Source organism: Bos javanicus, chromosome 27 (genome assembly GCF_032452875.1).
Source record: "Bos javanicus breed banteng chromosome 27, ARS-OSU_banteng_1.0, whole genome shotgun sequence".
In the NCBI taxonomy this organism is placed as follows: domain Eukaryota; kingdom Metazoa; phylum Chordata; class Mammalia; order Artiodactyla; family Bovidae; genus Bos; species Bos javanicus.
Window position 1 is genome coordinate 33,883,685 of NC_083894.1, and position 26,274 is coordinate 33,909,958.

At 46.0% G+C, this 26,274-nt stretch overlaps 1 protein-coding gene and 1 non-coding gene across 14 annotated transcripts in view; both read left to right on the forward strand.

Annotated features, from left to right (window-relative positions):
* TACC1 (transforming acidic coiled-coil containing protein 1) overlaps positions 1-26,274 on the forward strand; it is a 130,537-nt gene that overhangs the window by 69,128 nt on the left and 35,135 nt on the right. For 10 of the 13 annotated variants that reach the window (XM_061404516.1, XM_061404517.1, XM_061404511.1 and 7 more), the window contains one exon: positions 25,079-26,003. The exons of the other annotated variants lie outside the window; for them this stretch is intronic. In XM_061404516.1, coding sequence (XP_061260500.1) covers positions 25,351-26,003 — 653 coding nt within the window. In that variant the 5' untranslated portion in view covers positions 25,079-25,350. The remainder of the gene's footprint in view (positions 1-25,078; positions 26,004-26,274) is intronic. 13 annotated transcript variants of the gene reach the window in all.
* Positions 22,857-22,929, forward strand: TRNAG-CCC (transfer RNA glycine (anticodon CCC)). The gene has a single exon. It is a non-coding gene; the product is annotated as a tRNA-Gly (tRNA).

Genomic DNA, 26,274 nt, shown 5'->3' on the forward strand with positions numbered 1-26,274 from the left:
TGCCACTGACTCATTTTTACAAGTTTTGGTCACTTACGGCTCATAGTCTCTTTTCTCGGTCTCTCTAGAATTTCTTTTTAGAGTCAAGGACCAAGAAAGGGCTTTCCCGATGGCTCAGCGGTAAAGAATCCACCTGTAATGCAGGAGACATGGGTTCCGTCTCTGGGTTGGGAAGATCCCTTGGAGGAGGAAATGGCAACCCACTTGAGTATTGTTGCCTGGAAAATCCCATGGACAGAGGAGCCTGGTGGGCTACAGTCCATGGGGTCACAAAGAGTCAGATGCAGCTGAACGTGGATCAAGAAAGCTCAGTGGAGTAGCTCAAGATTGTGGACCATGAAAGTGGCAGGCGGTACAAACTGGGAAAAAAAAGCACTGCATATGAAGAAGTCTTGCCATTTAGTGTCTTTAAATAACAGGATGATTCCTCATCAACCTGGCAGTATCCTGCCCTCTGGGGCTTCTTCTCCCCACTAGTCCTTGTCCAGAGTTCTGTGGATGGCCTTGTTATGCATACACAGTGAGTGTAAAAATACAGCCAGAGCACAGGTCTGACCAGGGAAGATATCAGTGGGCAAAAATTCCTGGAGTCTAAATGTTGAAGTCTAACTTCTCAGCCTGGAAGGTTCTCTTTCTAAAAACTGTTGATTATTTGACTCCTGGTAAGGTGGTGTGCATTCTCACTTTTGCTCAGTTGTGTCTGATTCTTTCGATCCTGTGGACTGCAGCCCACCAGGCTCCTCTGTCCTTGGGATTCTCCAGGCAAGAATAATACAGGAGCAGGTTACCATTTCTTCCTTCAGGGGATCTTCCCCATCCGGGGATCAAACCGGCATCTCCTGCCTTGACCGGCAGATTCTTTACCACTGCACCACGTGGGAAGCCCCTAAGAATATGGTTAGTCTTTGACGCAGGGGAGCAGCCCGTGTAGATCATGTAAGACTCTGTCTTCTGGCAGGATGATCTATAAGCTCTGCAAAGGGTGTTTAAGTTGCTGATGTTACTGTTCTTTCTCTTTGCTGGGAGATGTATCAGTAAGGAGACATCACCTAGGAAAGGACGTTCGAGAGGTACAGTCAAGTTCATCGTTTTTTTTGTTTGTTTGTTTCCAGTGCTCATGGACTGCGGTTTTGTCCCGTGTTTAGATTATAAAAGTGAAAGCTGCAGTGGCTGTCCTCTGCTGTCCTCTGTTAATTGAAGCCTCCCCCAGCCGGCACACACAAACACACACGCCTTTGTTTACAAATTGTTACCTTTCTTTGAGAGAGGGAATTTTAATTCACACTGGAGCTCTCTATGCCCTTGGAACATTTACCCTGTTTGATGTGTTGATTAGAGGACTAGATACACCAAACACATAAGGTAGTTCTCCAGAACAGGAGAGAGATAAATAGGGTCAGCCCATAGGTATTACTGCCGGAGGCCTGTGGGGACCGCTAACTTGTTTGTTGACATAGTTGGGGTCATTGTAAATCAGGCATCAGCCAACAATAGCTCATAGGCCTGCCGTTACCTGTTACTGTTCTGCTGGAGAGCTGAGAACTGTTGCTACATTTTTAAATGGCGGAAAACAATACTTTGTGTGAAAAGTACATGAAGTTCAAATTGCAGGGCCCATAAGTAAAGTTTCATTTTGGAATGCAGCCGTGCATTTAGGTGTAGTCTGGCTGCTTTTGCAGTAAGATAGCAGATTGAAAACTCAGAACAGAGGCAAATGCCTGAAATATTTACTATCTGGCTCTTTACAGGAAGTTTGCCGACCTTGATCCACACTTGCAATGATTTTGGTAAAATGATAAAGTTTAAGTACTTTATAATTTGACCTTTATAATTGAACTTTAGTTTTAAAAAAAGCTACAAGGCTGTAGCGGATTAATTAGCAAGTGAGCCGTGGGCACTGGTGCCGCTCCTGTGGGCCTGAATGGCCAGGGGCGGCATCAAGGAGAGACTGGTTGGGCTGGCTGTTGGTCTCCCTCGCAAAATGACGTTTCGGTCTGGCTCATACTTAATTTTCGATTCTCTAAAAGATATGAGCAAAAAGGAAATCAGGGAAGAATGGGGAGAATTTGGCAATCATTTAATATAAGTACAAACACAGAGACTTTTCACTTTTGTTTCTAATGTAACTTTGGGTGTTTGAGAATTTGTAATTTGACTGTTGCTATGGTGTATTTTTGGTATAGGTTGTATGGTTGGTTGGTTTAGATTGTACCTATGTAAGACTTAGAAGGGAAATCTTATTAAAATCTGAGCCTTAGATGTTTGATCCTAAGGCTTTGGGCTACTTGTATAAGCAAATATGCAAACATTGAAGTGTTCTAGTCGAATCTGTGAGTGTGGTTCTCCTAGGGACTTAGTTTGACACCTTTCCAGGCTCCTACTGCAGGGATTGCTTTATTAGAATATCCTAGAGGTAATGGGACTAATGAGCCTCCCTGGTGGTTCAGATGGTAAAGAATCTGCCTACAATACAAGAGACCTGGGTTCAGTTGCTGGGTCAGGAAGATCCCCTGGAGAAGGGAATGGCTACCCACTCCAGTATTCTTGCCTGGACAAATTTGTGAACAGAGGAGCGTGTCGAGCTACAGTCCATGGGGTCGCAAAGAGTTAGACCCGACTGAGTGACTAATACACACACACAATGCGACCGGTAAGGACCCTTCGTGTTACCTGACAGTTCACCCCAGTGGCTTCTTCAACAACATTCCAGGTTAATGCTCTTATTTTATTGGCTCTTTCACAGTTTAAGTTTGTATATTACACTTCATATTACTATGAAATGCGCTTAAAAAGCTCTGCAGCATGATACAGTTCCATCCCCCACCCCCTCACCCTGTTGAATGTAGTTCTCAGCTTGGAAATTCCCACTAGTAGTAAATGGGATGAGGCCATGTGACTTTGTTGCTTTATTTTATAATAATGTAAAGGAGCCATGTGGGCATCCCTGGTGGCTCAGCAGTAAAGAATCTGCTTGTCAGTTTAGGAAACACAGAGACACAGGTTCAGTCCCTGGGTTGAGAAGATCCCCTGGAGAAGGAAATGGCAACCCACTCCTGTATTCTTGCCTGGAGAATCCCATGGACAGAGGGACCTGGTGGGCTTCAGTCCATGGGGTCACAAAGAGTTGGACACGACTGAGTGACTAAACAACAGCAACAATAAAGGAGCCGTGTAAGGAGCACCTCTTCCTCTGTGTGGTGCTCCACCCAAGGAGATACTTTGGGGAAGAATATCATTTTTCCAGCAGAGATTCAGAGAGTACTAAATAAAAAACTTGGGGGCAGGGGCAAAGTCTGCATGCTGGAAATGAATATTTTAGTAACTGTCAAAGTAGTTATTATTCTTTTAAGGTGAATAGCAAATTCAAGACCTTCTTAAATATCGTGATGATTATACTCACCTCAGACCTGCATTTCCCAATTTAGAGCTCACTTGAGCCCCAAATAAAGCAGTATAGCTTCCTTTGAGAGCTTCCGACGGTGGAGGTGTTTTCTCTGGTGTACTGAGAGGGCAGCCCTGCTAAATTGCATTGCTACCACTTAATTCCCAGGTGGCACAGTGGTAAAGAACCTGCTTGCTAATGCAGGAAACACAAGAGACTTGGGTTCTGTCCCTGGGTCAGGAAGATCCCCTGGCAACCCACTCCAGTATTCTTGCCTGGGAAATCCCAAGGACAGAGGAGTCTGGTGGGCTACATACAGTCCATGGGGTCGCACAGAGTTGGACATGACTGAGCGACTTCACACAGCAGTGCTCCACCTACAGAATGGATGTGGTCTGAAGCCTTCACCACATTTAAAGAGCAGTCATAGTTTCTTTTTCAAGTGGAGAAGGCAATGACACCCCACTCCAGTACTCTTGACTGGAAAATCCCATGGACTCAGGAGCCTGGTGGGCTGCAGTCCATGGGGTCGCACAGAGTCGGACATGACTGAACGACTTCACCTTCACTTTTCACTTTCATGCATTGGAGAAGGAAATGGCAACCCACTCCAGTGTTCTTGCCTGGAGAATCCCAGGGACTGGGGGTCCTGGTGGGCTGCTGTCTATGGGGTTGCACAGAGTCGGACACGACTGAAGCAACTTAGCAGCAGCAGCAGCAGTAATACTACTTACTGTTCATAGGAAGCCCTAGCAGAATATACCATTTTGTCACAGTCTTCTGAACTCCGGTGAGTGACAGGAAGACCATGGTTTATCCACCCAAAACAGCTGTCTCTGTAGGGATTTGATAACTAGGGGTCGCTGAAGTGTCTAGTAATGGTTTAACTTTGGGCCTGGGAAGGGATTGCAGCTTGTAAGTTCAAGGTCTCACCCTCACCTTCACACGTACATGAACCTAATTTCATGGGCTTGCACGAACATAATCAGATAGATCCCCAGGGCCTAGACTAATGATGGCCAGACTTGGCAAGAGGACAGTAACCAAATGGATTATCTCATTAATTCACAAGTGGAAAAATGTGATCTGGCAGTTCTGTTTGGCTGATTTGGATACTGTCCTGGCCAGTCCCTGTTCCCTATGTCATTGCTGGAAATACGACAGCAAATTATTGATCTCCAGCTTTCCTACTGCAGAATTCCGACCTAACAGATCACCAACTTTCTGTTCCAGCTGCATTTATTGTATGTATTGAATACAGTTTTTTTCAGCATCTTACTTGGTTTCATAACAATGATGCTCCGAAATAGACCACACGTGATTTCCAGTCTAAAAATGGGGAAACGAAGCCTATACTGCTAGTAGTACAGTGCGGTCATAAATTCAACTTTTAAAAGGAAGATTTGTTTATTTGACTGCGGGATCTTTAGTTGCGGCCTATGGGATCCAGTTCCCTGACCAAGATCCAGCTCTGCGTTGGGAGGGTGGAGTCTCAGCCACTCGACCACCAGGGAAGTCCTGTAAATTCAGCTTTGAAGATCACACACCCAGGTTCTCTCTGCAGGGAATGTATGTATCTCTCTCTCTTCACTGCCTTAGGAAATGACTTATCAGAGGAAATGAAAAGTTCTTAAAATGTTGCCAGGAGAGAGTATGTGATGGGGGAAAGCATGTTCTTTAGTATCTTGTAAAATGATGTAATTTGAAAAAAAATTAGCAAGAGATTTCATTTTTCACACGTTAACTTAGCATATATGATGTATGAAGGATAAAATGTATTTTAGGAATTTTGAACATCAGAAGCTTACAGTACAATTTAAACATCGAGTCAGAAGGGAAAAAGTAAAAGCATCACTGGGTAAGCAGTGCTGTTGGATTAAAAACATTTGCTTCCTTTGTGCTCAGCGTCTGCTCATCCATGAGAAATAAAAAGGCACCGGGAGCATTTGCTTTCACTTTGCTTCCCTCTCCACCCGTGAGTCGTGTGTGGGTGAGGACAGGCAGGTGCGCGGGGGCGTGTGCAGCCTCCTGGGACTTTGCACCCATTTTGGGGTAGAAGGAGGAGCTTCTTAAGAGGCTGGTATTGCTGCATAGCTTACTCCTTGGAAGGAAAGTTATGACCAACCTAGACAGCATATTAAGAAGCAGAGACATTACTTTGCCAACAAAGGGCTGTCTAGTCAAGGCTATGGTTTTTCCAGTGGTCATATATGGATGTGAGAGTTGGACTATAAAGAAAGCTGAGCACCGAAGCATTGATGCTTTTAAACTGTGGTGTTGGAGAAGACTCTTGAGAGTCCCTTGGACTGCAAGGAGATCCAACCAGTCCATCCTAAAGGAGATCAGTCCTGGGTGTTCATTGAAAGGACTGACGTTGAAGCTGAAACTCCAATATTCTAGCTACCTGATGCGAAGAGCTGACTCATTTGAAAAGACCCTGATGCTGGGAAAGATTGAGGGCAGGTGGAAAAGGGGATCACAGAGGAGGACATGGATGGATGGCATCACCGACTCAATGGACATGAGTTTGGGTGGACTCCGGGAGTCGGTGATGGACAGGGAGGCCTGGCGTGCTGCAGTTCATGGGGTCACAAAGAGTCGGACATGACTGAGCGACTGAACTGAACTGATAGCTGCATAGCAGATAACTCCGAAACTGGGTAGTAGCTCAAGCCACTGGATGTTTATTATCTCACATTGTTTTCAGAGGTCTGCAACTTGGGAGCAGCCCAGCTGGGTGGTCTGGCTTGGGATTCCTGGTGAGAATGCAGTCCCGGCGTTGGCTGGAACCCTAGTCATCTGAAGGTTGACCAGGGCCGGAGGATCCCTCCTCAGCCACACCTGGCACGTTGGTGCTGGCAGCGGGTGGAAGATCTCAGTTCCTTACTGTGCTGTGGGGCTCTGTCTGTGGGGTTGCCTGAGCATTCTTCCAGTAAGGCAGCTGCGGTGTCTCTCATGACAGCCTCAGAAGCCATACTCTGTTATTTCTACAATATCCTTTTGGTTACCCAAGCCCAAGGGTGTGAATCCCAGGAGGTGGGATTCCCGGGGGTTGCCTTGGAGGCTGCCTGCCATCAAGTTCTTGCTTTGCTCTGCCTCTCTGGTCCTCCTGTCCCTCTTTTTTTTTTTTTAATTTTTTTGATGTGGGCTATTTTAAGAGTCTTTATGGAATTTTTACAATATTGCTTCTGTTTCATGTTTTGGTTTTCTGGCCGTTGGGCATGTGGGATCTTAGCTCTCTGACCAGGGATTAAACCAGCACCCTCCCACGACGGAAGGCAAAGTCTCACACACTGGACCGCCAGGGAAGCCCCCTGCTGCCCTTCTTAGGCACAGGAGCAGAGGGACAGGAGCAGCGACGTGGCTTCGGCCAGGGTTCCCGTCCTGCCGCAGAGGCATCTGGAGGCTCCTCTCCGGTTGAACATTCTCCCTCTCTGTCTATCCTGCGTCAGCTTCCCAGCTCAGTGTGGGCGGTTGCTACTTTGCGAGAGAGGCAGTTGGTGTTGTGAACGCTCTCGTAATGAGTTCTGGAGGTGCGCGTTGTGGTGGTTTAGCTGCAGTGAGGTTCAGGTCTCTGCGAGGAGGAGCCGTCTGTTAACATGCGCCCTTTCTCCTCTGCTCCTGCTGCTGCCTGCTGGGGACGGGGAGCAGATGACTCTGGGGGGCCTTCTGGGGTTTCTGTCCATTTGGAGGGGTCTCGGCTCTACTGGAAATGCAGCCTTAAACAAATCCAGGTGGTTCCAAAAACCCAGGGCACCTCCTGAGTGCAAAGAGAAGGCACACCCCTCATTGGCTCAGCTTCCAGGGAGGCTTGGGTTCAGGGCTGGGAAGGAGGACTCCTTCTGGTTATGGGCCCCACCCTCTTATCTTACAGTAACCTTGGCCTTCAGGGGGAGGGTTTGGGTCTCTTTCTAAATAAAACAGCACTGAGCACTCATTTGGAAATTTGAGGTACTTAGAGAAGGAAATGGCAGCCCACTCCAGTATTCTTGCCTGGAGAATCCCAGGGACAGAAGAGCCTGGTGGGCTGCCGTCTATGGGGTCACACAGAATCGGACACAACTAAAAAGACTTAGCTGCAACAGTAAAAGCTTCATCCTTAGCACAAAGCTTTTCCAGTTTATCAAATGGCTTTCCAGATTATTCTTTATCTGTGGAGTCTTGCATGTTAGAGTGAGCCTCTCTCAGGAGTTAGAAGCTTCCAGCACCTGGCCCTGACTATTACAAAAAGCAAATAAATTAATTATCTCCACCCCCACTCCCCCCAGCTCCTGGGTGATATTTTTGTTTGGTTTTGCGGGGAGGAGGAGATTTAGACAGTTTGTTGTCTGGGTTCGGGCATGGGTGTCTGTGTGTGTTGGTGGTGTTTTTCTGTTGTTAAGTAGTGACGTCTTAACATTGCAGTGTACCTCAGAGGCTGTTCTGCTTTTTCCTGCCCTGACTCATCCACTTGGACCCCTCTTGCCGCGCCCAGGCTCTGGGTGACCTGGGGCCCCGTGGTTGTCGGGAACGTGAGTCCTGGAGCCCACACCATTGGGGTCTACCCGGCAGTCCTGGCAGAGGCCTTCTTGTCCTGTTATCCTGTCTGTGGACAATATAGTGTGTCCATTTCTACTCCATTTTAAGGCTGATGTCCTGGACTGAGTGGCTAAGAGCATGCATATATGAAGTATATTTCAACTTTGGGGGAATTCGAGGGCCTGGGATCTCAGAGACATTAAACGGAGAAAAAGGTCACATTTTGGACACTTGCCTAAATGCAAATGTGTACCTTATTAACAGCCTTCTCAGATCAGACCCCCTTGTCTCCCTTCTGAAGCCCCGCCTTGGTTCAGACTTGGGAGAGCAGGGGTGGGGTGAAGACCCTGAAAGGAGGGGGTCTTCACAGGGAAAGGGTCAAGTGTAGAACAGGTGTTCCTCCTGTGGGTAGGAGCGCTGAGCGGCTGTAGCCCGCTTACTCTGTATACATTTTTCTATATGAAAGGTTATCAGGTGGCAGGGGGTCCTGTATATATCAGACGTCTGCTCAGCAGTGATCCTGTGCTCAGCTCTGTCTTGGGTGCTCAGTTTCTGCTTGGGGACACAGGGAATCGGTGGTAAGATCCCTGCCGACCTCAGTCTGGAGGGAGCTGGCTGCCTTCTGTTCCCCCGGCCCCTTGGCCTCCTTGGCGTCCCTAGACGGTTTAGCAGCCAGTAGGTAGTTTTAGCAAGGGAATGTGTGAGGGAGGTCTGAGAAGGCAAATGTTAGCAAGAAATAAATGAAAGAATTTTTAAAAAAAAAAACAGCCCCACCCCCACCCCCAAAACAAAACCAAAAGCCTTTTGAGCGTGTCAATTGTCGTGTCTCTAAGGTGCTTCCTATACTTGGCTATATCTGTTACAGGAAAAAAGAGTGATGTCATTTTTTTCACCTCTTTCTGTAAATAGAATTTATCTAGCACATGGTAGGCTTCCTTAAGAAAAATTTGAAATCCCAAATTGATGTGATGCTGAGCCCTACCAGCTCTCTCAAGTATGGGACACGCATAACAGACTATTTAAAGCATTTTCTGAAGTGTAAGTCTGTGGTGTAATAGAACATGTTGTAGGAATTGCAGGACATGCTTTCTACCCTGTTACCCTCTGAGTCTCTTTGTTCTGTCTCTTTTGTAAGCAGTTTTATTGAGATATAATTCACCTGCATGCAGTTCACCATGGAAAGGGTTTATAGTGTATGAACAGAATTGTGCAACTAGCACATCAACCTAATTTTAAGAATGTTTTATCACCTACCGCAAAGAATTACTGTACCCATTAGCAGTCATGTCCCCATTTTTCTGCCACCCCCAGTCCTAGGCACCTGATAATCTACTGTTTTATGTCTCAATATATTTATTTATTCTGGACATTTCATGTAATTGAAATTATACAGTATGTAGTACTCTTTTCTGATTGGTTCTGTTCACTTACCGTAATGTTTTTCAAAGTTCATCCATGTTATAGCATATATATTGGTAGTTCATTCTTTTTTTTAATTCTTGATTAATACTTGATTCTCTGGATAAACCATATTTTATTTACCCATTCATCAGTTGATGGACATTTGAGTTGTTTTCACTTATTGGCTATTGTGAATAATCTTGCTGTGAACATTCATGTTCAAGTTTTTATGTGGGTGTAAGGTTTTCATTTCTCTTGCTGTATACCTAGTAGTGCAATTGCTAGGTCATAAGGTAAATATTTCTAATTTTGAGGAGCTGTCAAACTGTTTTCCAAACTATCTGCACCCTTTTACATCCCTACCAAGAGTATATGGGGGTTTTCAGTTTCTCCACGTCCTGCTGCTGCTGCTGCTGCTGCTAAGTCGCGTCAGTCGTGTCGGACTCTGTGCGACCCCGTAGACGGTAGCCCACCAGGCTCCCCCGTCCCTGGGATTCCCCAGGCAAGAACACCGGAGTGGATTGCCATTTCCTTCTCCAATGCATGAAAGTGAAAAGTGAAAGTGAAGTCGCTCAGTCATGTCCGACTCTTAGCGACCCCGTGGACTGCAGCCTACCAGGCTCCTCCATCCATGGAATTTTCCAGGCAAGAGTACTGGAGTGGGGTGCCATTGCCTTCTCCACGTCCTAGTCAGCACTTGTTATCTATTTGACTGTATCCACCTTCATAAACGTGAAATGTTGTCTCATGGTGCTTTTGATTTTTGTTTCCCTAATGACTAATAATGTTGGGCAGCTTTCCACATACTTTTTGGCTATTTGTGTATGTTCTTTAGCAAAATGTTTATCCAGATTCCTTGCCCATTTTTTAATTAGGTTACTTAGAGAGTTGTAAAGAGTACTTTATGTAGTCTCAATACAAGTCCCCTATAAGGTATCTGATTGTAAATATTTTGCCCCATTCTGTGGGTTGTCTTTTCACTCTTTTCAGTGATAGCATTTGAAGGGTAAAAGTTTTTACTGTTGATGGAGTTCAGTTTATGTACTTCGTTTTTGTCATCTTTCCCCCTGCTTTTGGTGTCATATTTAAAAAGGCTTTGCCTTACCACGGTAGATTTACTAGAGTGTTTCGTCCTAAAACTTAATAGTTTGAACACTTACATTTAGGTCTTTGATCAGTCTTGAGCTAGTTTTTATTCACATCGTGAAGAAGTGGTATATAGCTTCATTATTTTGCATATGGACATCCAGTGCTCTAGCACTATGTTGGAAAGACTTTTTTCCCCCCTTTTTTATTTAATTTTGCACCCTTGACAAAAATCAGTTGACAAGAGATGTAAGAGTTGAACTTTTGATTCCGTTTTATTGATCTGTATGTCTCCTTAAACACACTGTTTCGATTATGGTAGATTTATAGTAAGTTTTGAAATCAGTAAGTGTCAGTCTTCCAACTTTGTTATATTTTTTCAAGGTTGTTATAACTATTCCAGGTCTATTACATTTCCACATGAATCTTAAGATCAGCTTGTTAATTTTGCAAAGAAATTTGCTGGAATTTTGATAGAGATTGTGTTCAAACTATAGTCAAATTTGGGGCAGATTGTCACCCTAAGAATATTAAATGTACATGGAATGCCTTTCCATTTATTTAGATCTTCTCTGATTTCTTCAATTAGTATTTTGTAATTTTTATAGAACACATCTTACACTTCCTTTGTTAAATTTATTTCAAAGTATTTTATTTTTTTTTGATGTTGCTGTAAATGGAATTGTTTTCATAATTATGTTTTTGGATTTTTCATTGCAGGTGTATAAGGATACAGTTGATATTTGCATATTGATCCTTCCTGAAACCTTGATGAATTCATTTATTAGTTATAATAATTTTTGGTGGATTCCTCAGAACTTTCTGTATAAAAAGTTGTGTCATCTGCAAATACAGATGGTTTTACTTTTCCTTTCCAATCTGGATGCATTTTTTTTTCTTTCTCTTTCCTGATCGACCTGGCTAGAACTTCAAGTACAGTTTTAGAAGTGGTGAGAGCTGACATTCTTACTCTTATCTTGTTCTTGATCTTAGGGTAAAAGCATTCAGCTTTTACTGTTAAATATGATATTAGCTGTGGAATTTTCATAGATGTCCTTTATCAAGTTGAAGAAGTCCTTTTTTTTTTTTTTGCCACACTGTGCAGTATGTGAAATTTCCCCAGCCAGGGCTCGAGCCATGCCCCTTGCAGCAGAAGCACATAGTCTCAATCACTGGGTCACCAGGGAAGTCAGAGGAAGTTCCCTTTTATTCCTTATTTGTTGAATTTTTTTTTTTTAATTATGAAAGGACATTGGATTTTGTTAGATTCTTTTCCCATGTATATTGAGATGATTATATGGGTTTTGTCTTCCATTCTATTGCTATGATATGTTACACTAAATGATTTTCAGATGTTAAACCACCCTTGCATTCCTGGAGTAAATCTTGCCTTTTCATGTGTTGGTGGACTTGGTTTGCTGGTATTTTGAGGATTTTTGTGTTGCTTTTCAATAAGAAATATTAGTCTGTAGTTTTTTTGGTTTTGTGTTTTCAGTGATACTGGCATGGTTTTGGCATCAGGGTGATATTGGTATGATGGAATGAATTGGAAAGTGTTTACTCTTCCTATAGTCTTTGGATGTTTGTGAACAATTGATGTTAATTATTCTTTAAATGATTGGTAAAATTCACCAATCTGGTTCACATCTTTTTGTGTGTATGATGGGGAGTTTTTAATTTACTAATTCACTCTTCTTTATTTGTCTTAGATCTATTCAGATTTTTCTATTTCCTCTTGAGTCAGTTTCAGTCATTTGTGTCTTTTTAAGTTTTTGTCTTTTATATCTAACTTACTAAAGTTGTTAACATACAGTTATTCATAGAGTCATTTTCTTATTTTCAAACAGAATTAATCAGCCCTGCCATGCCTGTTTCACTGGGTTGGTTTGAGGATCAGGTTAAGCAGTATGTATGGAAGTGCCTTGAAGACCATATGACTGTGAGGTAGTGTATTTGTGTAAATTTTTAGTTCCAGGGCACCACTGTCCACAGTTTATGCAACTTAACATTTCTACTACATTCCCCCTTTGTGAGTTGCATTTCATGGGTAAGATTGTCGACCTTGTTACCAAAGGAATATAAGCTAAGGTTGGGGTGGAGGGGAATTACAGTGGTTGGGGGCCAGTCTACCTGCTTCTTGAGGGGTAGCAGAACATAGCTTGTACACTTTCAGGGTTGGAGGGCATCAGTGCCGCATTAGGAACTCAGCTCCTGCCCAGCCCCGAGAACTGCTGTTTCTTGTCCTCCCTGAGGACAAGTGTTCAGCTTGGTTCAGCCCCAGATGTCCTCCTTTTTCCTGTAACCTGTATCTTAGAGGCACTGCATTCATTCACCTCACCTTCTCCCAGCTTACTGCTCTGTCAGCAATAAAAGTTCTTTTATAATACAACCTAGCGACTTCCTGGAGGTCCAGTAAAGACTGTGCTTTCACTGTGGAGGGTTCGGGTTCAATCCCCAGTCGGGATTGAACTAAAAATTCTATAAATTGCACAGCCAATAATATAAAAATAAAAAAAATAAAATACAACTTAGTTGGTTTTCAAAAATGAAGAATTACTGTAGTCTGGAAAGTTCTCTTGCTAAATATGGAGGCAGATTCATAGGGGAAATAACCCACTTAGAAAGGGAAGGCAAGTCCAGAGGTGGAGCAGTGGTGATATCTTCTCTGCAGGAACAGGGGAGGTGGCCAGCACGTGAGAAGGTCGTAGGAACTTCCTTAAGCTCAATCCCTGACTGTCCTCTGAAGGGGCTTGGAGCGTGGCTCTTGTCTCCTTGACAGGATTATAAGCCCCACGTACTTATTCTGTGGTTACTTCATGCCAGGCGCAGCATCATAGGTTCACAGGGCCTGTGGTTGGTTGGGTAGATGATTATCTTAGACATTATTTTATGATTTGATTTTAAGGCTTCAGGTCCTGATGCAGCTAAGGGTTTGAGTTAATTAGGGAGTGCTGACACTGAACATCTGGTTTGGATCTTTATGTAGGATTTCTTAGTGCTGTGACTCAAAGCAGCTTGGCTCACAGTCAGTAATACAATTGTCAAACTTCTCTGTCATCGCCAGACCCTCCACGTTTGTATTATTTCTGTGTATATCCCCTTTGGTCCCGAATCACAGAGACCCACCCTGCAGGTTAGAGTTCAGAAATCCAGGCCCCAGGGCCTTGGTAACCAGGGGTCCTGTTCTCGCAGCTGTCAGATTGAGCTTTGCCAGTTATGAGACACGTTGCAACCCGGAGGGTTGTGTGAAGCTGTGGGATCACCTCCCCTGCAGTGAGGGAGGAATAGTCCCACCTTTTTGTTTTCGTTGTGGCTGTTCCACGTGGCATCTTAGTTCCCCGACCAGGGATTGAACCCAGGCCCAGGGCAGTGAAAGCACCAGAGTCCTAACCACTGGATTACCAAGGAAGCCCCCAGTCCTACCTGTTTGAATGTCTAGCCCCGCTTGGTCACGTGGTTCCGTCCCTGACTTGTGAACACTTAGAAGCATGACATGGATGGTTTGTTCTAGACACGGACAGCCCCCTGCTTCCATCCTGACTCAGGTGCCCACCCACTTCATAGATGTAGCCCTGTAGAGCGATATACTTGACGGTGTCCTATTGTAGTGTTGAGCCTCCACCTCAAAACCTCTCTTCTTGGGCTTGTGGCCCTATTAGGGTTTTCTAAGAGTCATCCCAGGAGTGAAGAGAAATTGAGTGATTGAAGACAGCTGTAGAATTAATTCGCAGGCTGCGTAGCATGGTTGAGCCGTGACCCGCCTGTACCCTCGACCCAGCTGCACGCCTCTTCTCTCTCCTGCTCCCTCGCTCTTGGTTCTAACCTTTCTGAGCTGTGGTCCCCTCACCTGTAAGATGGGGTTAAGGAGCACCTCTTTAGGGTTGTTGTGAATGTGAAATTAAGTGCTGGAACTCGCAGCACAGTTAAAATAGTAGTGTTAACTATGAAGACTTTTGTCAGGAGGGAGATCCTTCAAAAACAGCCCTTGACAATAATACATCCCACCCTTCTGTCTTGGGAAGAGAAGGCGGGGTGGGACTTGGAACAAGAGTTCTGTGTTGAGATGAAGACAGGAGAAAGGGTAGAAGGGGATTAGGTTTGAGAAAGAAGAGATTTTTGTGCTTAAGAAGGATTCTGGGCCTCGAAATGGGAGGATTGGCTTAATATTAGTCATTTGTTTATATATCTGAAACACTGGGGGATAATTTAGTGCTTATCTAAGGTTTGTTGCCTGAAAATAGTTACACAATAAACAGTCTGTGGATAAGTCATTCTGAAAGTGAAGCCAAGGTTCCGGTCCCAGTGTTGTCTAGAAACCGGTTTCTTTAATAAGATATAGCCAGCATCTTTCCATGTCATTAACTACTTCAAACACAATTTTTAATGTTGCACCACAATATGTTGTTTTGTTTTAATCATTGACCTGGAATCAGACAGCTAGTAGCGATAAAGGTAAACGGGGCCGTGGGGAGACTTTTCCTCTGTTCTTTTTCCTGTGGGATGCAGGGGTGGTTATCACTGCTGGACGTTTTACAGCGTCTGCCTGGTTTCCCTTGTGAAGTTCCTCAGCCTTGGGTAATTGTGAATCAAGCTGCTTTTTCCATCACATGGAGACAGAACCTTCATCTTGCTACTAGATAAGACTATATTTCTCTACTGCCCGTGGTCAACCTGTCGGTTATTAGTATATGTAAATATGTGAATAAATGTAAGTAGCACTTGTAGTTGAGAGGGGTTTTCTTTTTGACAGCAAATATGTGGTGTCTTTTCAAACACCAATTCCCTGAGGGGTGGACCCACTGACTGGGTGTCCTTCAGTCCAGTCCTGGTCTGGCACTAATGCCGAGTTGGCATCGACGCCGGAGATTTCAGCGCTCAGTCCCCCAAGGCTGCCCTCACCTGAGTTGTCAGGTGCATCCCAGGTCCCCAGGCTGCCCACACTTCCTTCTGCTTGGCTGCAGCTCGGAGGGGGCTCCCACAACCCCCTCTCAGCTCCTAGAATTCTCTACAGGGACTCAAAAAAAAAAAAAATTCAGGAAGATACGCTTACTGGTTTACTGTAAAGGGTGCGATTGTAAACAGGCGAGTGGCAGAGATGCAGGGGCCAGGTGGGGGGCAGGCACCTCGCCAGCACCTCTGTGGGTTCACCAGCCTGGGGGCCCTGTGACTCTCACTGTCTAAGGCTTCTTATAACCTGATCAGTCGTCACCTCTAGAAAGTTCCCACCTTCTCATCACAAGTTTGGTCTTTCCGGTGACGGGCCCCATCTGGACACCCTCTGGGGCCTCCATCCTGAGACACCTCATTAAACTCAGGTGTGATCAAAAGGGGCTTGTTATCAGTCGCATGACACTCCAGTCATCCAGGAAAGTTCCGAGGGTTTTAGGAGCTCTGTGCCAGGAACGTTGGACAAAGGCCATTCTTATTATACTACATCTTCTAGTATGAAGATACGTATAGAAAAATGTTCATCACAGCAGTGATTAGAACGACAAAGGAATTTGGAGACCCTCAAAAATTGCCTGACATGGGACTTCCCTGGTGGTCCAGTGGTTAAGACTCTGCTCCCAATTCAGGGGGCCTAGGTTCAATCCCTGGTCAGGGAACTAGATCCCACATCTAAGAGGTCACATGCCTCAACTGAGACCCAGCAGAGCCAAATAAATAATAAGTAAATGAATGAATGTTAAAAAAAAAAAAAAAGCAAAATTACCTGCCATGTAGTGTGACTTCAGTGTTGCTGTCATTAGTTGAACAAATGAGTGTGTATTTTAGGATGGAGGGTGGGGGAGGGGCGGGGAGAAGCGCCGGGTGCTGCTGAGTGTGGAGGGAGGAACAGGAGAGAGGAAGCAGGGCAGGCGCCTCTCTCGCGCTGAGAGCCTTTGCAGACAGCTGCGCTGGGTGCATCTGTTTGCGCCTCGGGCCTGCCTTCCATCTGTCCGGCCGTCGGGCACTCCCGCCCTGCGTCCTCCGCCGTCGCACAGCTGGCTCACCTCCGGCTCCGTCCCGCAGCCTGTGCTGTTCCGTTTCTGCCTGAAACCGCCTGCCGTTTGCTTGCCAATTTTACACTTGCTGATATAGCCAGACTGTGATTATCCTTCCCGCTTCAGTTCTTGGAGAAATGTTTTGTCTGATTGCATCGTGCACCAGCACTGTGTTTAAATTGCTTCTCGTCCTTCTGTGACAGGCTGTGTCTGGAGGTCGTTTTCTGAAACCAGGTTTAGAAAGCCGTCAAGCGCATCCAGGCACCGGCGGGGGTGAGATCATAGGGATCCCGGCTTCTGTTCCTCAGCGTTGTGCTGGGGGTGGGAGGCAGACGGTGCTTGGAAAGGGAGGGAACTTGTCTTGAACTCTCCGGAAATATGTATTATTGTATGTAGCTGTGGAAAATTATCTTAAGTCCTATTAATTGTAGACACAAAGTAGAAAATAACAGATAAATAAGAGAGAAAAAAAAATAAGCCATTGTCCCAATTTAAGGGATGAACTATTTAAAAACACATCCTTCGAAAGTTTTTTCTAGATATTATTTTTTTAATCTTATGAAAAGTGTAGGCATGTAATAATAGAAGAGTATAATGCATCTCCATGTACTTATCACCCCATTACAACAGTCAACATTTTACCATGCTTGCTTCTTTTTTTTGAAGGATTTATAAGATGAGACATTTTCTCTAAATATTTAAGTGTGTATCTCTAAACATAAAGATGTTTTTCCTGTTAACCATAAGACTGTTATCATATCAGTAAAGTTAACGTAATTAATATCATCTAACCCAGGCCATGTTCAATCAGGCTTCCCCAGTTCTCCTTAGAATGTCTTTAACATTGGATCCAAACTAAGTCACATATTGCATTTGGTAGAATTAATGTCTTTTTGGGCTGTGTTAGTATATTGACTTGTTTCCTCCATTCCCACACCATCTCTGTGTGTTCCCTTTAACTTCCCTTGTGATTACATGAGTCTTATTTGTAAACTCCCCTGTCCCGGAGCAAACCCACTAGTCCGTGCCTGACTCGCCCCTCCTCTTCTCCACCGTGTTGCCTTGCTCTGACCAGTCCTGCTGGAGGCAGTCTATCTCCTGATGTCCAGCTATGACCCCAGCATCCCCTGCTCGTCTGGTGTGCACGCCTGTCTTCCTGGGGCCTCAGACACGGGGCTGCTGCGGGGCCAGTGCAGGCCCTGGGTCCCTGCAGGCTGGCAGCGTGGCGGCCCCTGAGGGCAGGCTCCTTGCTGCTGCTGCTGCTGCTGCTAAGTCTCTTCAGTCGTGTCTGACTCTGTGTGACCCCAGAGACGGCAGGCCACCAGGCTCCCCCATCCCTGGGATTCTCCAGGCAAGAACACTGGAGTGGGTTGCCATTTCCTTCTCCAATGCATGAAAGTGAATAGTGAAAGTGAAGTCGCTCCGTCGTGTCCAATTCCCAGTGACCCCATGGACTGCAGCCTACCAGGCTCCTCCGTCCATGGGATTTTCCAGGCAAGAACACTGGAGTGGGCTGCCATTGCCTTCTCCGAGGGCAGGCTCCTTGGGTACTGGCAGATAGTGGAGATGAGGGGCTCCTTTAAGCAGAGCGTGGGGAAGGGCTCTGCGGACTTAGGCCAGGTTTTGGCTGCCTCCCGCCCTTACTCTGCCCTCCAATTCCAAACCACTCTCCAGAGAAGAGAAGTATTCACCCAGGTCTATTCCTCGGAGGCCTGACTTCCCATGGGGTGGTCTGTCCCAGCGCCCCTTCCTTGCACACCAGTGCCCTGCCGGGACTACCCCCACCAGCTCTCACCACACGTTCGGTGCCCCTTCGGGCCTGGCCACCCACCCGTCATTCCCATCTTAATGTCAACATATGCAGAGCCAGTGACTCAGTCCTATTTAAACAGACTATTGAAATCTGTGTTTTGGTGAGTGTTCCCTCTCAGACATTCCACACTTAAAACTGCTTAAAACGGCACTCGCAGCATTCCCTTGGAATGTTCTGGGAGGTGGTGAGCTTTGTTCTTTGATGTTAGGATATTTTCCCCAGTAGCTAAAGGTCCTTTAAACCTTGGTGTGGTGATGGCAGGGTGGATGGGGGGTGGGGAGGCAGTTGAAGTTGTAACTCTCAAGTAAAGAGAGGAGCCCTTCGAGGTGCTCTAAACATGCTGCTGAAATACAAGCTTCTGCTCCATGGCTTCTGAGGCTAGGCTTTGGAGAAGGCTGTGGATTTTCTTCCCTGGAGAAGGCTCTGATGTAATTTTTCACTGAGTTTCTGGGGCTTCATGGACCCTCAACATTTATCTGAGACTCTTTCTTCCTAAATTATTGCACAGACATTCATTTTCATGTATTGGTTCAGAGATTTTGTTTTAGCCTCAGAGTCAGACCTTGCATCCTAGACTTGGATGTGAGATGCTGGTTAAATTTTGAGGTTAGAAGGAGGCCGGAGTGTGTGTTGACACAGGAGGCCTGTTCAAATTTTGGTGGACTTATCACTTTACATGTCCAGTATTTGTTTTGATTTTTGGCCCTGCTGCAAAACATGCCGAATCTTAGTTCCCTAACCAGGGATGGAACCCGGGCCCCCTGCAGTGAAAGTGCAGAGTCTTAACCAGTAGACCACCAGGGGAGTCCCACATGTCCAATACTTAAAAACCCATAAAAGAGAGGACTTCCCTGGTAGTCCAGTGATTAAGATGTCACCTTCCAATGCTGGGGGTGCAGGTTCCATTCCTGGTCAGGGAACTAAGATCTGACATGCCTCAGGACCAAAAATACTAAAACAGAAGCAGTCCTATAATAAATTCAATACTTTAAAAATGGTCCACACACACAAAAGAAAAAGCCATAAACGAGACCTCTTGTAGCTGAAGCAGAAGTTCAGTTCAGTTCAGTCGCTCAGTCGTGAAGCAGTAGTAGTGATGGGCAAATCTAAAAGGAGCTTGCTGACAGCGTTTCACCTGAAAGTTAAAATCTGAGGTGGAAGAGTCAAGCATATTTGAGAAAAATGCCAAATCTGCAGTGTTAACATACAATGTTTTCTGAGTGGTTGCGGTTCACTTCCTATTAAATGAGGTTATCCATGTGGAAGCAGCCAGCTGAGCAGGTTCTCAGTATATGCTAGCTGAATACATTTCTGAGTTTCAAAAATATTTTCTGTGCATGGCATTTCCCCCTCTTTTGAGGTTTTCAAGGTTTTTCATACACTTGTATTTGAACCCAGTATATTTTCAACGTGCTGCAACTGCTGCTTAGTCGCTTCAGTCGTGTCCAACTCTTTGCAGTCCTATGGATTGCAGCCTGCAAAGCCGGGATTTTCCAGGCAAAAATACTGGATGGGTTGCCATGCCCCTCTTCTAGGGGATCTTCCCAACCCAGGGATTGAACCTGTGTCTGCTGCATTGCAGGCAGATCTTTACCACTGAGCCACAAGGGAAGCCCATATTTTCATCGTACCAGAGTGCAAAGCAGAAAGTCAAGCTGTTACCTCAGCCTTTTGAATCTTGGCATTCTGTGCCTTTTCTTTTAAAAGTATTATAAAGGCGGGGGGGCGGGGTGGGGGGGGGTGGGAGGGAAGATCCCTTTTTACAAGAGACTAGCCTACATCCTGAATAAGCATAAAAGGCATCTGTGTTAGAGCACCCATGGATGCATCACACATTTTAGATCTTGGGGAGGGTGCTTGTTGAAAGGAAGAGTTTGATTAACAGAACAGACGTGGCAGAAGTGGAAATGTCGGTCTATTTTTGGATTTCCTCAGTGTTTGCTTTGAAATCATCCACTGATCTCATCTCTGTCTGTTCACCATGCCGCCAGGCAGTGCCGTGCTTGTCAGAGTCATCCAAACGCATGAGACTCATTCCAGGGAGAGAGCTTTTCAGCGCCCCTGGGAGGAAGGTTCTGAAGGAGAGAAGGATTTGTGTAAAAATGGAAGGATGAATAGAAGTTAGTTACATAACGGGCTCTGAGATGAAAGCCAGGACCGAAGACCGAGGTTAGAACTCATGCTAACCAGTGGGAGACCTACCCGGAGCCTGAGGACACCTTGGCTGTTTTACTTCTTCCAGTTACTAGTGGTGCGGTGCTTGCCCTTTAGGTCCTGTTTTAGGGCAGCCTCAGGTAGGCAGGGTCAGCTGGCACTGGGACGCTTGCTGACGGAGAACGTAAAGGCAAATAAAACCTTACTCAGATGTATCACTTCAAGTTAGGTGAGAAGCTTGGATTTTGCTTTTACATTTTCACAGACTCCCCACACTGGCTTAAATCAGTGAGCTGCCCTCCCCCTCCCCCCTACCCCCTGCCCCGCGGTGCTCTGTCCTGGTGACTGACGATGCTGGACCAGGCTGGGGCCTGCAGGGAGTGCACTTTGGATGGGCAGGTTTGCCCACTTGGCACCTGCCTAGAGTTGGACAAGAAATGCTGGGGTGGCGGTCTTCTGCTCAGACTGGGGGGCTGAATTCAGGTGAGGGGTGTTGTCTGCCTTCCCCTCCCCCTTGCCAGGTGGCATGCTCTAGGATGCAGCAGCCCTCCAGGTGTCCCCAGGTTGCAGAGGCTTATCCATCCTCATCCCTCATCCGTCATGGCCGGTAGACATGGGGAAGGGTGGGGTCTGGAGGAGTGGAGGCAAGTGTAGGGGGGTGGGAAGTGGGAAGGCCCCTGCCTTTGCTAATAGGGGAGACTAGGGCAGAAGTACAAAGCTAGGAGAGACTCAGAAGGTGACTCCAGAGGTCTTCCCTCCATCTTTGGGAGGTGTGGGATTGATGGTGAAGAAATCAGGAAATGAAGACCAAATGTTGCCAGAAGGGACAGGGCCGCTGGGCTAGAGACACTGTCCTCTCCTGTCTCAGCCTCACCCTTCCCCTCAACTGATCTCCAGCCTGTGGGGGAAGAACACAGAGGACAGGGCTCCCGTGAGAGAGACCAACCGTAAATGTTTAGAATGTCTCAATGGCAAGGAGAGATTGGGAGAGAAGTTACGTAACAAAAGAGTTTTTCTTTGATTGTCCTCAGGTCCCAATGTTGTATGGAAAAGTGGAGCTTCTGTGTTCCTACCTGCCGGGTTAAATCATTGTCCAGATTTTCTCAGACTTGGTCCCATCGTCCCCTCATCCTCTTTTTCTTCTGTTCTATTACTTCAGTTATTTTTAAAACAAATTCCAGATAGCATGTCACAGATGTTTCAGTAAGCATCTTAAAGATGTGTGGACGTGTTCCTATGTAGCTGACATCGTATTGTTATTAATAAAGATACAGATATCATTATTAATAGCATTGCTTTTAATTTACAAAAGATACACTTCAAGTTTTTATTTAATCTTTTTTGGGTTTATCTTCTTTTGAGAGAAAAAGATAATCAGCTTCTATCTAAAAATTTAGAATAAAATATGCTAAGGCTCAAAGATGAAAGTGTGTAGAAGGGAGATACCTTTCAGTTGTGTAGCATCCAGTGTGACTTTGAAGGTAATGACATGAACGTCATCACTTGAGTTATGTCCTGTATTTGTTGCAGCTTAGATCTCTCTATGCTCACTTACTCACTTCCTACTCAGCTTCTCTGCTTCAGGGTCCCAGACAGCTCTCAGTGTCCAGGGGCCGACCTCGAGCCCCTGTCCAACAGCCCCAAGCTCCTTGGCTGGTACCCCCGAGTCTCACTGAGTAGTGGCAGCATCCCGTTTCACGAGCTGAAAACGTACATGCTGTCTTTGATGCCTCCTCCTCCTTCAGCTCTACATCCAGCGCCTTACAACCTTCTCCGTCTCACCTCATTTTCTCAGTTGCTCTGCACGTCTCTTCCCTTCCATTAGCACCGCCCTAATCAAAGCCCCAGAATAACACACTAGTGGTTCTGTTTGTTCCTTTTCTGACCTCCTTCCAGCCCTTCCCTGCATTTCAGCTAGAGCTGTTGAGAACATAAATCTGATTTATAAGTAAATCTGCTTAAACACTCTCTGTGGCTCATGTAAAATAAGTAGTCACTTTCTGTACTTTGAGATAATAAAGATTTTATTTTTTTCAACAGACTGATGCTAGAGTATGAACAGGCATGCCCAAACCCAGCCTGGCTTCTAACCAAGACTGTCACATGTAGATTTTTGCAGCCCCGGGTTTTTGATGGCATGTTTTCACTGTTACTTGTCTACCTACCTCCCATCAGCACAGAGAAACAATAACACCCTCATCACAGCTCAAATATGTAAAAAAAGAATAGAGAATCTATATGCTCGCAAGTTAAATTGTCAGTACACTTTAAAATATTTTTGTTAAAATTCTGTGTGTAAGGCAGTTGAGTTTTAAAATTTTTTATTTTGCAAGATTTCAAGCATATACGATAGAGGAAACAGTACAATGAAAACTCCAATTTACCCAGCCCTGGATTCAACAGTTACCAAGATTTTGCCACATTGGCTTTGTCTTTTAAAAGAAAATCCTTTTGAAGTATGTTCAATCCTAGATACCACGCATTGAGAGCTTTATTAAAAATTCCAGCACTGGGGACTTCCCTGGTGGTCCAGTGGCGAAGACTCTGCACTCCCAGTGCAGGGGTCCCAGGTTCAATCCCTGGTCAAGGAACTAGATCCCACTTGCTGCAACTAAGAGTTTGCATGTCACAACTAAGACCCGATTTAGCCAATAAAAGTAAATTTTTTTTTTAAAATTCCAGCATTCAGTTCAGTTCAGTTCAGTTGCTCAGTCATGTCTGACTCTTTGCGACCCCATGAACTGCAGCATGCCAGGCCTCCCTGTCCATCACCAACTCCTGGAGTTCACTCAGACTCACATCCATCGAGTCAGTGATGCCATCCAGCCATCTCATCCTCTGTCGTCCCCTTCTCCTCCTGCCCCCAATCCCTCCCAGCATCAGAGTCTTTTCCAATGAGTCAACTCTTCACATGAGGTGGCCAAAGTACTGGAGTTTCAGCTTTAGCATCAGTCCTTCCAATGAACACCCAGGACTGATCTCCTTTAGGATGGACTGGTTGAATCTCCTTGCAGTCCAGGGGACTCTCAAGAGTCTTCTCCAACACCACAGTTCAAAAGCATCAATTCTTTGGTGCTCAGCCTTCTTCACAGTCCAACTCTCACACCCATACATGACCACAGGAAAAACCATAGCCTTGACCAGCATTAATAACAGTTAAATATATCTTTAAGAACAAGACATATTGAACATTAGTAGAATATCTGAAGTATCTGTGCAGAAAAGTTTGTAAATGTACTGCCCAGTTGCAACCATAAAGGAATCATGTAAAAAGATGTGTGAGTGCTTTCAAAACCTCTCCCAGTGATACTCAGCTCTTTGATCCTGGATTATGATTAGGAAGTATGACTAGATGGTCATTTCTGAGTTTTTGTTAAATCATGAGATACTATGATAATAACCAGTTTACTCAGTTTTTGCTGCTATTCTATTGTCACTTCAGATACCTAAGTCAGGAAAGCACTATCTTAATTTGTGCTTTTAAGAAATACCCTCATTTACACAACTTGTTGGTAGCAGTGTTTCTCCTTCAGTTCAGTTCAGTTGCTCAGCCGTGTCCTATTCTTTGTGACCCCATGAATCGCAGCACGCCAGGTCTCCCTGTCCATCACCAACTCCCGGAGTTTACCCAAACTCATATCCATCTAGTTGGTGATGCCATCCAGCCATCTCAACCTCTGTTGTCCCCTTCTCCTCCTGCCCCCAATCCCTCCCAGCATCAGGGTCTTTTCCAGTGAGTCAACTCTTCACATGATGTGGCCAAAGTATTGGAGTTTCAGCTTCAGCATCATTCCTTCCAAAGAAATCCCAGGGCTGATCTCCTTTAGGATGGACTGACCCCAATTAAAAAGGATCTTTCATTTTCACAAATGATTTGAGAGAATTCCTGGCCAGCTGAGAGACAAAGCTTCTAAAGAAGTAAAACTTATTGGTTTTATGATTTGTGTCTTAGTAAAATAAGGAGTGTTTGTTCCTGAAACCACTTTGCTATCTCTGCTTTTTCTAATTAGCTTTTTTATTTGCTTCTTTTGGTTTTTACATGTACAGAGAAGTTATTCTGAGCAGACCATGATGAGTGTTTCATTTAATTTTAAAACAGTCCAGTTATTTAAATTCTATCCTGGGGAAGAAGGAATTCTTATTTTTAACTTCCAGAGATTAAAATCCATTTGCTGCATAAAATCCAGACCCTGAACCTCTCAGGCAGTGCCTGGGAACCATGTCCGTGCCAGATGAGATCCCTGTTTGTGAGCTGTCAGGGTCCAAAGCTTCTTCCAAGCCAGTTGTTTAAACCTGTGGAATTTCAGCATCATTTTAATATGCTTTGCAGAGGGCCCATGATCTACTTCACCTTTTCTTAAATAGCTCTGATGGGTATAATTGTTATTTGTATAACTTTTTTTTTTTTTTTGGCCGAAGTGCATAGCATGGGGTATCTTTAGTTCCAGGGACTGAACCATGTGCCCTGCTGTGGAAGTGTATAGTCTTAGCCACCAAACGCCAAGGAAGTCCTAGTAAATTATTATCATCATGACTTGGGTAATACACAGGCACCCTTTAGAGCGTAGCACCAGTGTCCCCTTTCAGGCCTCACCACCATCCATACAGAACCTTAGGGATGCTTGTAAAAGCAAAATGGGGAGAGCCTGCCATCTGTCTGTGTGGCTTCAGCTAGTAGAGAAGATTCACTAATGCCGGAAAGGTCATTTGTTGACCCACAGCTTTTGTGTTTTGTTTCAGACTCACAAGAAGAGGAGGAAGAGCTGGTGGCTGAAGTGGTTGGAAGCTGTTCATCTGCGGCTGCTTCTCGACCCTCAGGGCAGGAGGCAGCGCCGCCCGCTGGCGGGTCTCGCCCAGTCAAGGATTTCAGAGAAGAGCCCGAACATGACGCGAGCAAGATCTCCGTCGTGAGGCCGTTTTCCATAGAATCCAGGAACTGCGGGGACGTCCCCGTGGCGCCCGGCACAGCCGCGCTCCTCGGCCCGGCCGTGGGCGTGCAAGACAACGAGGCCATGACCGCGGGCGCTGCCTTGGAAGCCGACCCCGGGGCGGGCAGCCCTCGTCCAGAGCCCGGGGCCGGCCGGAGCCGCTTGCGGAAGCCACGGCCCGTGCCCCTGCGGAAGAAGGCGCTGGGCAGCGAGCTCTCGGAAGCGACCCCTGCCCCGGAGGATATGTGTCCTGTCGGGGAGGATGGGAAGGCCGGGAGCCAGAAATGTGCCCCTGAGATGATGGAAACACCAGGCGGAGATGCCCACGACTCCGGGGCCGAGCAGCCGGAGGATGCGAGGAGCCCCCCACTGCAATGCGAATTCGATTTCGCCGAAGACACGGAGACCGTGGAGTCCAGGAGAGCCCTCCCGAGGAAGCCTGGCCGGAAACCGGGCAGCAGAGTCATGCCGCAGGTTCATGGCGCCAAGGCGCCACCGGAGCCGGGCCCTGGGGCGAGCCCCACCCTGCGGCCCCGCGGCGGCCCGCTGGCGCGGCAGCACTCGCCCCCGCTCTCCGCCCAGGGCTCCTACCGCTTTGACCCGGACCTCTTTGACGAGTCCTCGGATCCCTTTAAACCCAGTATGACTTTCGCCAGCGGTGACTTTGATTCTCCCGCCGGTAATCAAGTTAATGAAATCTTAGAATCACCCAAGAAGGCCAAGTCACGTTTAATAACGTGAGTGGGGCCGGGCGTGGGCGTTGTGTTCTGTGTCCTCTCTGAGAGTCTGGCCACTGCTTTTGGTTTGCGGGGAGGCCCCCCGGGGCAGACACACAGCTTGTAGCCTCTGACGCAGCCTTCACTGTTGTGCCTGACTCTGCTGTGGAATCAGAGATGCCAGAGGTCTCCTTTTTAGATGTCTGCCTTGCTTCCGAATCCTCAGCTTATTCTGCTGAGTTCTTTCCCCCCTAACCTTGGATATGTTTTTTCCTGCTTTTAAAAAGAAAAA